Source organism: Stenella coeruleoalba (genome assembly GCF_951394435.1).
Source record: "Stenella coeruleoalba genome assembly, chromosome: 10".
NCBI lineage: Eukaryota > Metazoa > Chordata > Mammalia > Artiodactyla > Delphinidae > Stenella > Stenella coeruleoalba.
This window is the reverse complement of record NC_137156.1, coordinates 77,696,468-77,711,069: the sequence shown is the minus strand read 5'-3', so window position 1 is coordinate 77,711,069 and position 14,602 is coordinate 77,696,468. Positions and strand designations below refer to the sequence as shown.

Here is a 14,602-nt window from a genome sequence, read left to right as displayed (position 1 = left end):
TAGTAGAAAAGAGGCCTTAAGAAACTGACGGGAACACAGAGGAAGGCTTTAGACAGGAGGAGATGATTCACCCGGGCCTTAAAGGATGAACAGGACTATTTCAGGCAGAAGAATAATCTCCACCATGGTTTGCAATATGCTTATATTATAGTCCTTACAGCCTCGTTTTATAACTAACAGACCACAGACTGACTGTACTCAGCCCTGAAACGACACTAATAGAACTTAAACAGTTGTCATATCTGGCTCAAATATATATGGCTCTGATGCCTTATTTGTTAACTCTGAATTTATTTACATTATCCTTCTTTAGAAAAACAGCAGTGGGAGAAGCAACTCTCCTCTCCCGTCACCTTTGCCATGGATAGAAACATCATCCATTAGCCTAATACAAGATTGCTAAAAAGCCACATTTTTCTACACTGTGTGCTTCAAACCCCAGACTGCACTGGCGCGAACTAATAAGGGAAGTCATTAGCAGCGCACAGCTGCGGCAAAGAGCAGGGGCAAAGTGACACAAGATGATCAGGAGAAATGTTTTACACGTAACAGATGTAACAGAGTTTACGAGCGTGCAGACTTTTCTTCACAAAGGAGTTGCATAGCAATTATGGATGATTTCCACAGCATTTACATCACGCATAATGAAACAAGGAACTGGCTGTCTTTCATATTTGCAAAGTACTTAGGAGGAACTCACTGTGATCAAAGAACTTAACCAAGGTATAAAAACAATGGGTCACTAACTATTCAAAGAAACCATATTCATGGACACCCGATTCCTGGAGGATATATATTCAGTTTTTCATAATTGCAGGCATTCCCAGTGGAAGGAAGGGAGGGAGGGAAGGAGGGAGGGAGGGAGGGAGGAAGGGAGGGAGGGAGGGAGGGAAGGAAGGAAGGAAGGAAGGAAGGAAGGAAGGAAGGAAGGAAGGAAGGAAGGAAGGAAGGAAGAAGGAAGCAAAGAAAAAAAAGACCCACAGGCATTAATTCAACACACCTCTCTGGGAAAAGTGTGCGTTTCATGACAATCCTTTATCTTTTCTTACTTTTACTAAATGTGATAAACTCTGATACTTGCTATTCTATCTAAAATGGTTTATAACCTACAGTTTGGCAAATGCTGGTTTAAAGGGCCTTAAGGCTGCCTTTGGCTCTTTTCTCTAAAACAGATAATAAAACGTGAGCACAATGGAACGAGTCTGACATCTTAACATCTCCAAGAACAGAAGCAACGCTAGCCCTACTCAGAATATTTGCCTTTTAGAACTGCCTCGAAAGCCTGACATGTGCTCTTCTGAAGAGTTTCAGGGCCCGAAAACCTTTGAAAATGGATTTGTATTCTGGAAGACATTAATTCAATCTGTACACAAATCCGTGAAATAAGCTGACGTGCTTTGGTTCCTGGGTTTTGAAGGTCATACCTTTGGCATGTACCTCTTCAGGGCTGAGCTGCTCAGATATCTTGTGCTGAGCTTTCAGCTCTTAGTACCTTAGTTTGAGATTCGCTTTGTTTATCGATATTTTTTTTCCCATTGTGTGGCTCTGACCACACACTAGGGACTGAGGTGGGGCCTCTATTATAGTCTAATGCAATTGACCAAGCCTGCGTGGGAGCAGCTGTCCGTACTGTTTAAAGCAGCCATTCAATATGGCCAATCAAACTCTGTGTTATCTAAAACTCTTGGTCTGATCCGTTGCCTCCGTTTCACTTTTCCAATTATGTGAATGACAGAAAACAAAGGAGACTCATAAATAATGTTAAATCTGATTTTATGAGAACCCAAGGGGTTTGCCTATGGCCTTCTGATTTTGTCTTGTGGATAATAATGTCATCTGTAATTCCTTGCAGTACTACTGCCTGACTCATTTAGATGCTGATAATATCACCTGATCCTGGAGTGTCTTTTCTCCATCAGAACTGGCATTTCAAAGTTAATGTGATTTTAATAGGTGTTAAAACCTTTTGAAGTGACACTGGCCGATAGAGTGTGTATAGTAAAGTTACCTGGTCAGCACCCTGATAAAAAGTTTAAGGTTTAAGCCTGTTTGTACTTTACTGTCTCTATAACAGAGCTGGTATTCTCGAAATGAATATTCTGCGAAGGAACAGGCACACGATCACAGAAAAGAGCCAACTGAGAACAAGAGGTTTAAAATAAAGTATAACTTAAAAAAACAAACTAACAAAACCACTAAAAGCTGACAGACACAGAATTCTTGGGAGATGATACAGACTACATCACCTCCTGCCTGGAGTTGTGGATGTGAAAGGCTGTCCAAAGGGCACATGGTGACCTACTGTCCTCCCATTCGGTAGCTCACATGGAAAAAAAATAAGCCCACCAGAACAGATCTAGAAATCTTTCAGATTACTCAGCTTCACAGTGAAGCAAGCTGAGAAGGAAATGTTTTGGACCTGGTGACCAAGTGTTAGACCGAGTGTGTGTAACATTCTTAGTGTCTGAGTTCAGGCAGCCCACAACTGTGTTCAGGGACTGTTGTACACAAGGTTAAGTCATGACCACAGCTCAGGGCTTTGTTCAGTGTCGGACTCAGAGCTGGCCCTCGCCAGGTACTGGCCACACTCATCTTCCCACCTCTACTCTCCTCCGCTCAGGCTACAAGCTGCCGCCCTGATTTTCTTCAAATGCTGCTTTGACTTTGCTGTTCTCTCACGCAGACACCTCTAGAGAGACGCCAGATTCCTTAGCCAGGCTTTCAAGGTCCCATCCTATTTTCCACCTACTCCCTTCCCAATGCCACACAGTTTTAACTCTATGCCCCCTGAACAGACCGTATGACCACCTCCTGCTCTGTGCTTCACTGCCATCTTCCTTGCTAAGAATGCCTGTCCTTCTCTCCCCCCTCCGAATCCATATGTCTTTATCTAAAATGACTGCCTTCCCCTCCAGAAAACCAACCCGTCTTTGGAGAGTACATCACAGTGTCTATCATCCTGCAGCTGGCCTATAAAATAGAATTATTTTTCCTGTACGATCTGTGAAATTTGGCTAACGCACGTTTTTTCTCACTCTTTGTAAAAACCTCAGCTTAACCAACTATGATGTTTTTCATGATAAGGGTTTAAAATGTTTTCCTGTGGGACATCTAAGACCCACACTGGCATTCTGTCACCGAGGCTCCGGAAACTCGACGGGGCCACTTTCTGCCATCCTGCAGGCAGCGTTCTTTCTGCAGCTTTCCGCCTCTGTCAGGAACTCTTGCTATGTGAAATCGGCAACACGAGAACTCCGCATCTTACATAAAGCGATTGTGGCCACTGGTCCCTTGGCGCATGAGCTCAGGTGGACAAAGCTTTGTTCTCTTGATTTAAGATGAGCAACTGCCCCAGATTTAGCTCAGCTGGAGCTAATTGTAACAGACCTGATCCTCCCCCAAAGGATCTTGTCAAGGGGTATTGGACCTCTGGCCTCATCTCTGCACTCAGCCTTTAAACCTGTGCTGCTCCTGACCCCTGCCTATTAATTCTGTTGACCCACAGGGCCTTGGAGCTCCCCTGATCTCGAAAGATTATATGCTAGCATCGTGCCTCTGGAAGCCTCCTGGATTATGACTGGGGAGGCCGGGGAAGAGTGAGGTTGTAGTCAGCTAAGGTAGCCAAGGGAACAGTCACTGAACAGTATCCGGGCATAAGGATTGACGTTATTTCCCGTGACTGCAAAATCTGCTAGAGGTATAAAGTCCCCAGCTTTTAACGGCCTCCAAAATTTATCTGACAAGGACCAAAAGCTTGCTTCCAGCATCACCTCTAAACAAAGACTCAAAATTACCAGTGAATCATTTCTCATTCTCCTCCAAGCAGCAAAGTTCTGAACATATGACAGCTATTCACCAAATTTGTTTTTTTCCATTTCCCTCCAAGATTTGAAATCAAGATGGGGCAAACAGAACTTCTGCAGAAACACCCAATCAAACTGCATAGGATCCTTTCTCCTTTGCTCTCCTCCAGAACTTCATTTCTGTATTAGCACTTATTTTGCTTTGCCCTCTTTCTACTTTAGCTGTGTATACTCTAGTCTTCTTCCCCCATCAGGCTGAACTCCCTGAGAGCAAGCTCTCTGTCCAATTCATCTGTGTGCCTTATACCATGTGGGTACTCAGTACCTGCGGAGAATAGTAGGTACTCAGAGAATGCTGGGTACTCAGTAACTGCAGAATGAGTTGCTTTAACTCCTCTTAATAGGCAAATATTCACTGTGCAGTGGTTTCCTCTATAATCTTAAGATTAGTTCTTTGACTAATTTTAGGCCTCTATTCAGAGGTTATATAAGATTTTTATAAGTGAGCTTCTCAGCCCTCTGGGAAGGCTCTGGCCCATAAAGTTCATGTACTGGGCTCCCAGTACTCTTGGTGGGGGGAGGCTCCTTATTTTGACTGCTCCCCCCCCCCCCCGCCACTTTTTTTGCCAAGGAACTCACTGGCCCATCAGCTGCATGACCAGTTTTAGACAATCACTGATAATCTTGGTTATCTCTCCTTTGACTTCAGCTCATTACAGGCCACTACTTCCATGAGAGTCTGGAGGGCATCCAGGTTAAACATGTGGGCTTGAGTCAGAAAGCCTTGGTCTTCAACCCTATTGCTGCCACTTCCTAACTGAATCACCCAGTGCCTCGGTTTTCTCACAGGTAACTTTCCTCATCTGCAAAATAGGGACAATAAAATAGCACGCACCTCATGGGGTATTTCTGAGGAACGAGCGAAATAATCCAGGCAACCGTGCCAAGTAGATGCTGGCCGTCGTTATTCCACATAAAAGAAATCTGAGGTTGAGGTTACCACTCTCTTAATATGAGGGGTTTGTTTTCCTGTTGTTAAATTACACAAAATCTCTCATCCTGACCTCCTTTTTACAGCCTATTACTATCTCTTGTTTATTAAAACAGCCTTGATCGCGTCTTACAGAGCCTGTTACCATATTCCTTTCTAGCAGAGCTACCCAAAAGGAGTACTACTCCTCTTCTAAAATACTTCAGATTCCCCCTAAATTAGATGATGACAGTATGTTAGTGAGCTTTTCTATGTCTCAATTCCCCCTTTACATGGCTGTCTTACTATCCTTTGAAGGAGAAAGGATGTACTTCCTAGTCTGAATAGCCCCGATTTGAAACCTTTCAAACCAGGACAGACTGTGAAATAACAAGAGTAGAACAAAGCCTCCCTCCTCCCCGCCCTCCCTGTTCCAATCCTGAAACTACCAGAATAATACTTAAGCTAGAGAGTTCGATACAGGCGACAAAAGCTTCTAGCCACAGTTTTCTTTTTAGGACAGAAATAGGGTGCAGATGCCCAGGATTTGTTAACAGGCGTGATTTTGATGCAGCAAGCCCATTTTGAGTGAGATCAAGTTTACAGAGGTGTAGCTGATTATTTCGAATAATTAAATGGTGTCAAAACCAGCTGTGATGAATAGCACTGGGGTCTCAAATCATAAATAATTGAGAAACCGGAGTTGCCTTTGATCATCCTGATCAAATTCTCGTCTCTAGAGGACGGATGTTTGTCCCGAATACCATCAACATTGTTAAATGCCTCAATATTCTTGCTCAGTCATCCAGCCAACAGTCAATTGAACTAAATCACTTGAACACCACACACATGTGCTGTCCTCATGTGCTTTCTACTTGGACAGGCACCTTTTTTGGGGCAGCATTTAAGAGCCGCGTTAAACACTTGACGTGTTTTTGTTTGTTCCATGAAACACATGACTGCAGAATAAATCAGAGGGGTCCTTCTCTCTACCACCGTTGCTTTGCTTCTGCTCAAGAAATAAAACAAAAACAAAAAAGCTAGGAGAAGGACTTAATTTAAAACAAGTTGTCAGTATAACTGCCTTTAGGATGGCCTTTGGGGACTCCAAATTTGCACAGAGACAGGGGCTTCTGGTCCTCTTTTTCTCTCTCCTTCTCCATGCGAAATAACTGCACCTCCCAGCTGTAGGGCTCCTGGGCGATCTCAAAGGGCTTACCTTCCATTATTCCATGTGATCCCCAGAACCAATTCCGTGAAAAGAGGTGGGCAGGTTAGTGCCATCACCATCATTTCCATTTGAAAGCAGAAACGAGACAGAAAGGAATCGACTTACCCACAAAGCTAGAAGACAGCTGAGCTGCCATGAAAACTTGGCCTCCTCGGCACAACTCTTGCTGCCAGAGATGTGCCTTAGTGAAGCGCCTCAGTGAAGAAAAGGGCAGTCTGTTTAATAGCTCCTCATTGACACCCTGTCATTGCGGAGCTGGCACGGAACCCAGAGCTGGCAGGGTAGTGCGCGCTGCTCTCTACCTTGTTTCCTCCATCCCGGTTCTTAAAATCAGAAGGCTGCGTTCACCCACGTCTCCTCTCCAAGGATTAATAATCACGAAAACAACCATCGACCTTTGCATGGGCTTAACAGTTAACCCAGCACTTTCCAGGATGTTAATCATTCGATTTTTTCCCAAAATCGTTGGGGTTGGAGGTGACATCGGTGCCATTTTTAAAAATGAGGGAACTGGGGATCAGAAATGCAATGACTGGCTCAAGGATAATAAAGGTCACTCCTGGTGCAGCCAGCTTCAGATCCCTCAGACCTCAAATCTGCTGTCTCTGCTATACCTTGTACATCCCAGAAGTGACACACGGAATGAGAAGCCCTGTCCTTTGCAGGATGACTGCTGTCCCAGTTAGAATGCAGATGAAGAGAGAATCTGAGGTTGCCTCTTTCCTGCCACTAAGTCTGTTCTTTCGCAGAAGTGCACAAGCAACTCCCTTTCACCTCGTTTTTACTGGGAAAAGAGGGCCTGTTAAAACTCTAAGTGTAAGGAAAAGAAAAAAGAGAATCAAGTCCCCACTTTCCTCAGTGACTGCTTCTGTTATGGTTGAAACACATTCACTTCAAGCTTACAAAAATCCCTGTAAAATGAGAGTTAGCTTTCAGGAAAGAAATTTCCGGTTTTGAAACATACCTCAAAATCCTCAGAGAACCCATGCTGGTTATTAGAATAGAGCTCACCAATGTGTTTAACAAACTGTTTGACAGGAATGGCTTCCATGTCATCTGTGGGAATAAAACAATATTCAGAGTCACAAAGAATACTTCCATAAACAAATAACACTGATAAGGGATTACTGAAGACAGATATTTGATTTTTGCAAAGAGTGATGTAATTGTATCACCTGAAATAGATGTCTTCAAGAAAAGTCTCTGGAGTTACTTGACATTAGGGTCTCATTATGATTCTGAATGCCTAAATGCTAGGCTACATAGGGTTTTAAAAATGGTCTTAAACTATTACCTTTATTCTTTCTATTCCAGGCAACTTACGTAGTTAACTCACCACATCATACTCTTAACTAAAATTCTGAGCTTACCAAGGGTACTTATTTGTTAAGAAATGTTATCACACCCCACGTTTTTCAAAACCTTGCTATTCAGTGGGGTCCAACTTGAAGTTGGAACAACTAAGTCCTATGTCTGATCTCTGAAGTCTAAGCAATCTTTTTACACAATTATAGACAGGTGCCACTGTACCAGCGGGCTTCGGGTACAATGCCGTCTATGTTTAAGTGTTCACAATTTTCATTCAAGACAGCTGTGTCTACACAATGCCAAATAACCAGTTTGATGGAATTAACTGGATTTTTTTTTTGGTGTTGACAGACTAGGTGTAGATTCAGGAAGACTCCACATTGCAATTTATTTGTAGTGTTGTCACTTCAAAAGGGCATTTTCAGTTCCTGAGCCCCAAGTGTGTTTTAAGCCGATTTACCCAGATCCACTCTGCTACTTGACTACTGCCGGAAAACAGCCACACCCCGCTAACTGGAGCTCCCCAACCTCCTCCTTCCCTCCTTCCCTCGCCCCTCCCCCGCAAATATTTCCTTTTAAAAATACTCTGCTGAATTTGAGATAAACAACAGACATGACATTTACTTTATTCAGAGTGAAAGATCTTTGGCAAACGCACAAACATCTAAACTGCCACAGATGCTTTTCTTAGCAAAGGGTATGAAGATCTGTATGTGTAAATGAGGTCCTACTTTGGCAAGAATGTTATAGATCCAGGCCTGACAATCTGATTTCTCTTCATCTGGTGACAGTTAACATTGACTATGTCATTCCTTCTCTACTTTCTTTCGAGAGAGCAAAGCTCTAGGGTGGCTTTTTGCATCTATTGACATTTTCAAACTTGCATCATTCTAAAGCGGAAAAAAGCCTCTCTCATATACTTTGTTTAAGGTGACTTATAAACGTTCATAATCCAAACTGCTTAGCAGAGGAATGTTACTTATCAAATAGGGGGTGCTCTGTACGTACAGAGTCTTTCTGTGTGAACAATTAAAGACCTAATCATTTTAATAGGCCACCTTATGAAAAAAATTGCCAAGTTATTTACAAATATTTCAGGATTGAAGATGTTCATGAATATGCAATCATTTTGCACGCCCAAGAAATCTATAGCTCCCATAATGATGTAACCAGCATTAACAAAGTAAACCGAGCCAAAATGTTTCCCCAGAATATTTAGCAGAATGCACAGTTCAAGAAAAATTTCCCAAATTATCTGATCACTTCCCTTAAAATGTTTAGAAGTAAGCAAAGTCTACAATAATGATCAAGCGGCAAAGAAAAGACCTTAAGTTGAGAGAAGGACTAATGTGGACAAAATTGGAGCATCTCTAAAAGATTAACCCAAGAATAAACTCATCTTTAGACAAGAGGCAGCATACATAAGATGGGTCACAACCTAGCCCCACAAACACTCCAGCCTACAGACCGCAGGCAACACTTTTCTCCTGTTTATTTTGAAATGGAAGACACAATGCTGTTTCCAAGAGTAGAGTGACGTGGGGTTAATAGTATAATAGGCTGAGGGCGATATTTATTCCATAGTGATAGTTTAGAACTGGAGATTCCCAATAAACTTATGGTGCCATGATTAAGCACGAGGACTCTAGTTCAAAATAAGAAAAAACACATCAGCTTTAGAGGTGTTTTACTCTGCAAGGTACATACCACGGTGTTTTAAAGGGCATAGCCCAGCTCAAGTCACTAAAAAAAAGCTTTCAGGTTAACAATTTATTATTTTTTCCTGCAAAGTGCTCAACTGTGCTATCCAAGCTAACGCCACACATGCCCAGAGATCAGCTGCTCTGCTCCCTCCACGGCTAGATGCAGCAAAAGCCAGCAGAGCTCAGTATGGTAATCGTACATGGAAATCACCGACTCACTAGCCTCCAATTTGATTCTTTATCCAAAGACGTCTAATCATACTCCTCTGGGTTTCCAGGCACCACCAGTAACATCATAAAACTACCAGACAGGCAGGCAGGCAGACACACACACACACACACACACACACACACACACACACACACACACACACACACGCACGCGCACACACACACATACACACGCACGCACACACACACACACGCTTTAGTGACCACCATCAGCAGCCCAGATAACACATTATTTGTCTTTCAATCAAGATAAATGAAACTGAGGGGTCGGTAAATCTTTTTTTCCTCAATATTAAGATGAATATAAGGCTACAGCTAATTAGAAGCCCTAATAGTTTTCCTCTTATATCGTTTTTCTATTAAATTTCTCTCAACATGAGCCAGATAATTATAAAATTAACTAGCAGAAGGCCAAGCAATCAGGACAGCATCATAGACCTGATCTGTTCAATTTTTATCCAGAGAGATCCTGTGTTATAAGAAGATATCCATCTGTAAAATGTTATTTCCACCTATACATCTGAGTTTCAATAACAAACGTAGCAACTATTAGTAGCACTAACTACGGACCAGCACCTTCTGTGCCCTTTACATGTATTAACATGTACTCATTCCTCCCCAAAGCCCTAAGAGATAGGTACTATTTTCATACTCATCTTATAGTTGGGAACACAAGCTCAGAAAGATTAACTGAAGCTTGGAGTATGGCAGTGGAAGCTGGCCACAGAGACAAGGCAAAGAGTGCTCCGACTGGGAGAGAAGAGCTGTTGTCTGGGTCACAGTGAACGGGAAACCACTGGAAGAGGCATTTACTGAGCACCTAGGACTTAGCCAGATATTAGGGAGATGATGTCTGCCCAAGGGCAACATTTGTTATAATGAACATAAGAAAGGAAGAGCAAGAACCGTGTGTAATGACCCAGCGAGGACGAGTGCCAACAAAGGGATGGATTTGATGCCTCAGGTGAACATAAATGTTGCTGACACAGGGGTGATGGGGGAGAAACATAAAGAAAAGCAAAAGATGAGCTGGAATCAAAGTAGAGGCGTTTTCACTGACTACAGGTTAGAGGTTGGATTATTATGCTATCGTGAAATGGTCTAACGACAGAGCCGATACAAATGTGAAGAGAGACCTTACTGATTGCCAGGGACTGTGCTCAATCCTTTCCATACACTTACCTTCACAAGAACTAGGTAAAGAGGATGTCATCGTCTTCATGTTACATGTAAGGAGACTGAGGCAACTTGTCTGAAGTGACACAATTACTAAGTGGCAGAGCTGAGATTTGAATCCTGGTGTGTTAAGCCCAAAGCCTGTGCTCCCGTGCACTGGGACACACTGCCTTCATTCTCAGAGCACAGTTTCAAGGAAAGGCAAGGAATTAGAGCATCTCGGTTAATCTGGTAAAATGTTACTGTGGAATTTTGTGCCAATATTTTTACATATAGAGCTTTCAGACACCAAAGGTTTAAATTAGGCAAAAATGGGATAAGTACTATTCCCACGAAATCACGCCATTATAAAATATTTGATATAGTCAGTTGAGGATCCAGAAAACTGGGCTGTTGTTATTAAATAATATCATTTATACTTTGTTCCAAGATTTTAGCCTTTTGTGGTTGGAATTAAATTTGGCGTTTAAGAGGTCTTTTATTTTGGTCAATCCACAACAGAACATCCTCATGTACTACTTCTGATGAAGCCTGAAATTAGTCTCTGGTTTGTTCTCATCAAAAGCAGAGCATTAGAAGAGGGTGAACGTCTACTGAGAAGAAAGTAAGAAGGTGAGAGATTCCAAGGAGGAAAAAAAGAGCTGGTCAATGTTGACCTCAAATGCAAAACTGCAGGACATAAAGAAAAATGTATGTGAACATGAAGAAAAGTTGCTTCTACAGCCTAAATGTCCATCGACAGAAGAATGGATGAAGAAGATATGTTCTATCTATCTATCTATCTATTTATCCACACACAATGGAGTACTACTCAGCCATAAAAAGAATGAAATTTTGCCATTTGCAGCAACATGGATGGACCTAGAGATTATCATAGTAAGTCAGAAAGAGAAAGACAAATACCATACGATATCACTTATATGTGGAATCTAAAATATGATACAAATGAACTTATTTCCAAAACAGAAACAGACTCACAGACATAGAAAACAAAGGTATGGTTACCAAAAGGGGAAAGGGGTGGGGGAGAGATAAATTAGGACTTTGGGATTAGCAGATACAAGCTACTATATATAAAACAGATAAACAACAAGGTCCTACTGTATAGCACAGGGAACTATATTCAATATCCTGTAATAAACCATAATGGAAAAGAATGAGAAAAAGAATGAATATATATATATATGAAAGAATATACATATATATATATATATATATATATATATATCTGAATCACTTTGCTGTACACCAGAAACTAACACAACACTGCAAATCACCTATGCTTCAAGTAAAAAAAAAAAAAAGAAATGTTGCTTCCCAAATCTGTGGTTATGTCTCTGTTGTATTTACATCCTCAGAGCCATTAGAGGGAAATCACCCATGCCAAAGTTGCTTTCTCTTAATCTTAAGGAACAAGAGATTAAATAAACAAAAAGGGGAAAACTTAGCAATTTTTGGTTTGAAATTTGAAAGAAAAAATCAGCACCCAAGCATCCCTGAACATCCACCACAGGGCGGCGCTGCAGAGGGCCCAGCCCAGTACACGGCTTGGTGGTAGGGTCTTTAGCCTGCAACGCGGTCAAATTGTGTAGTCGTTACTCTTATCTGCCACCATTGATGGAATGCTTCCTGTGTATCAGCCATCCAGAGGCAGTGGAGTAAGTGCCAAAAGGCAGAGCCAGTCTGCCCGGTGGTGTGACTTCACCTCTCTGTGATTCCCTTTCCTCGTCTCTAAACGGAAATCATAAGCACCTAACTCACAGAGCGTTATGCACAGTAAACTAGATAACATAAGGACTTACAAGAGTGCTTGGCATTTAGTAAATGCACAAAGCTATGATTGACTGTTAGGTGCTAATCGCTTTACATGCATGATCCTATGATCTAGGGGCTGTCATGACCCCTATTTTATGGATGTAGAAAACGTGGCTAAGACAACCGAAGAACTTGGCCGAGGTCTACTGTCACCATGAAGTGGCGGGGCCGGGCTGACTCCAAAGCGGGCTTCTTCCACCTTACATGACCTCTCTAGATCTTAAATGGAACATACAGGGTTAGAGAGGGTAGAGAACCACAGAATATATTTTAAAGAAGCTCTCCAACCACAACAAAAAAGGGCTGAAACGAATCGCTTTGGCTTTAAGGGTAAACTTCGGTTACCTGGAAAATTCACACTGATATTCTGGTCACCTTGGTGATGCCAGGTGAATAAAGTGTCATAGGATTTACCTTCCTGCCAGATGCTTAGCTGTGGGGTTGATTGGCTTAAGGACTGTTTAAGAAAATACCGCTGCTTGCCTGTCACTCTGGCGGGCTGTGAGTACATATAAAATTACCATTAAGATTCTGGAGGGCCTTCAGTCACTTAGGCCAATCTCCATAAAGTTCATTTAATCCTTAGCAGTTCCTTCAACCCTATTCCAAATCCCAACCAAATCGATCTGAGGGAAGGGAGAACCTATAAAGCACAGCACTTGGGTCCAGTCAGTCGTGCTCAGACCTCTCTCCAACCCCACGACCCGCAACTGGGCTGTTACCAGGGACTGCTAACCACCCCTGTAGTGGGCAGACCTCAATATTCGGAACTCGGTCCCCTTCTTATCTGCCCCCTCAGCCTCTCAGAGGCCAAGTTCAGGCCTCTCTCTGTGCTTGGCTATACCTGTGTCACCTTAGGAAGATAAAGCAAACAGGAAATAAAAGAAGATTATCAAGATTTTTAGTTCCTGACTTAGGACACAACCAATAGATTTTTGTCTAAATCAGACTCTTAGGATGCAAGGAGTGTTGTGGAGATGGGAACATTTTATTTCCTGCCATAAAAAGAAATCTCTTTTCATTTATGACACAATGAAGTCAATAAAGAAAGGGCTTCATTATAGTCAAAAGACCAATGAATCTCCTTTGGAGATAATCTCTGTATAAATAAAATATGCCAACAAGGTTGGTTTAATCCCAAGGGTTTTAAACTGCATGTTTAAAACCCCTTTATGTGCTGGCACCCTGCTGAAGCCAGTGACCTTCAAATTATTAAGATGTATTTTAACTGCGGGAAAGGCATGAATCATTTCTGGATTTCTAAGCTACTGGTTAGCAGCAACATTTTGTTTTGTAATGCTCTTATTAGAAAGTTAGATTTTCTAATATCCAGAAAAAAAGCATTTATAAGGACGTTTGTGTTTGACAACATGCACATTTGGAAAAGCCCTTTCAACAGGCTCTATGAATGGGCTAATTTCACGACCTGAGTTCTGGCTTTAAAAAGCTATATGTAACAAAAATCTAAAAGAATAAGTGGCATAATACGGTGAATATAATTTGTAGATGACATACTGTATGTAAGGCTTCATTCATAACTACAGCAAAAATCTTATTCAAGCTTATTGTTTCAAAAGAATATCCCAAAGTGGGAAACACTAGATCTTGTAAAATACTTGTAGATGCTAAGAATAATATGGATCTTAAAGGACAAAAATTTGTGACTACTTCAATATCTTAGAAGACAGAATGCTAGAAGGGGGCTGATAACTAGGTTATTACGTTCAATTACTCTTTATCCTCCCACAGTAACCATGGGAGACCAGTAAGCATGGAACATTTGATTTTGAAAACCCATTAGTGAAAAATATTTTCACTAGTATATTAGTGAAAGCCTGAAGTCTCTCCTTTCATTCTCCTGAAGAAGTCACCATTTAACTTAACTGGAAGAAAATCCCCCGCTTTTCTCATGCATCATACATGGAGCAGGTACCACAATTTAAACACTTTCTAATAAAAGAATTGATGTCACCTCTCTAGTGATTGGAACTTAACCTCAAAAGCACCTCTTTCCTGTTGGATAATAATACTTTTGCGTGTGGAGTTCCTTCTCATGTGGCGGGATGACTAACCTTAGCCACCACACTGGCTTTACAATTTCCACATTTTACAGAGATGTAGGTGAGACCAGGAAAAAAAAATGTCTTAATTCTCACACCACTGTCTTTGCCAGTTAAACCAGAACACCCTGAAGATTCGAAATTCCTAAGTTTCAGTTAGAGTTAGTAAAACTGACAACTCAAAATTCCTCAGAAATTCCTATAGACTGCCGTCTCCAAGAGATGAGTATCGAAAGGTTAGCAAAGGTTAGCAAAGCTTTCCTTAACGTTCCGTTTATTTTATAATACTTTTTAAAAGTCAGTGT

At 41.7% G+C, this 14,602-nt stretch overlaps 1 protein-coding gene across 19 annotated transcripts in view; it reads right to left on the bottom strand.

The window, feature by feature from the left end:
- The window catches only part of PTPRG (protein tyrosine phosphatase receptor type G), a 907,646-nt gene that overhangs the window by 40,288 nt on the left and 852,756 nt on the right, over nucleotides 1-14,602 (bottom strand). For all 19 annotated transcript variants that reach the window (XM_079935460.1, XM_079935459.1, XM_079935474.1 and 16 more), the window contains one exon: nucleotides 6,969-7,060. In XM_079935460.1, coding sequence (XP_079791586.1) covers nucleotides 6,969-7,060 — 92 coding nt within the window. The remainder of the gene's footprint in view (nucleotides 1-6,968; nucleotides 7,061-14,602) is intronic.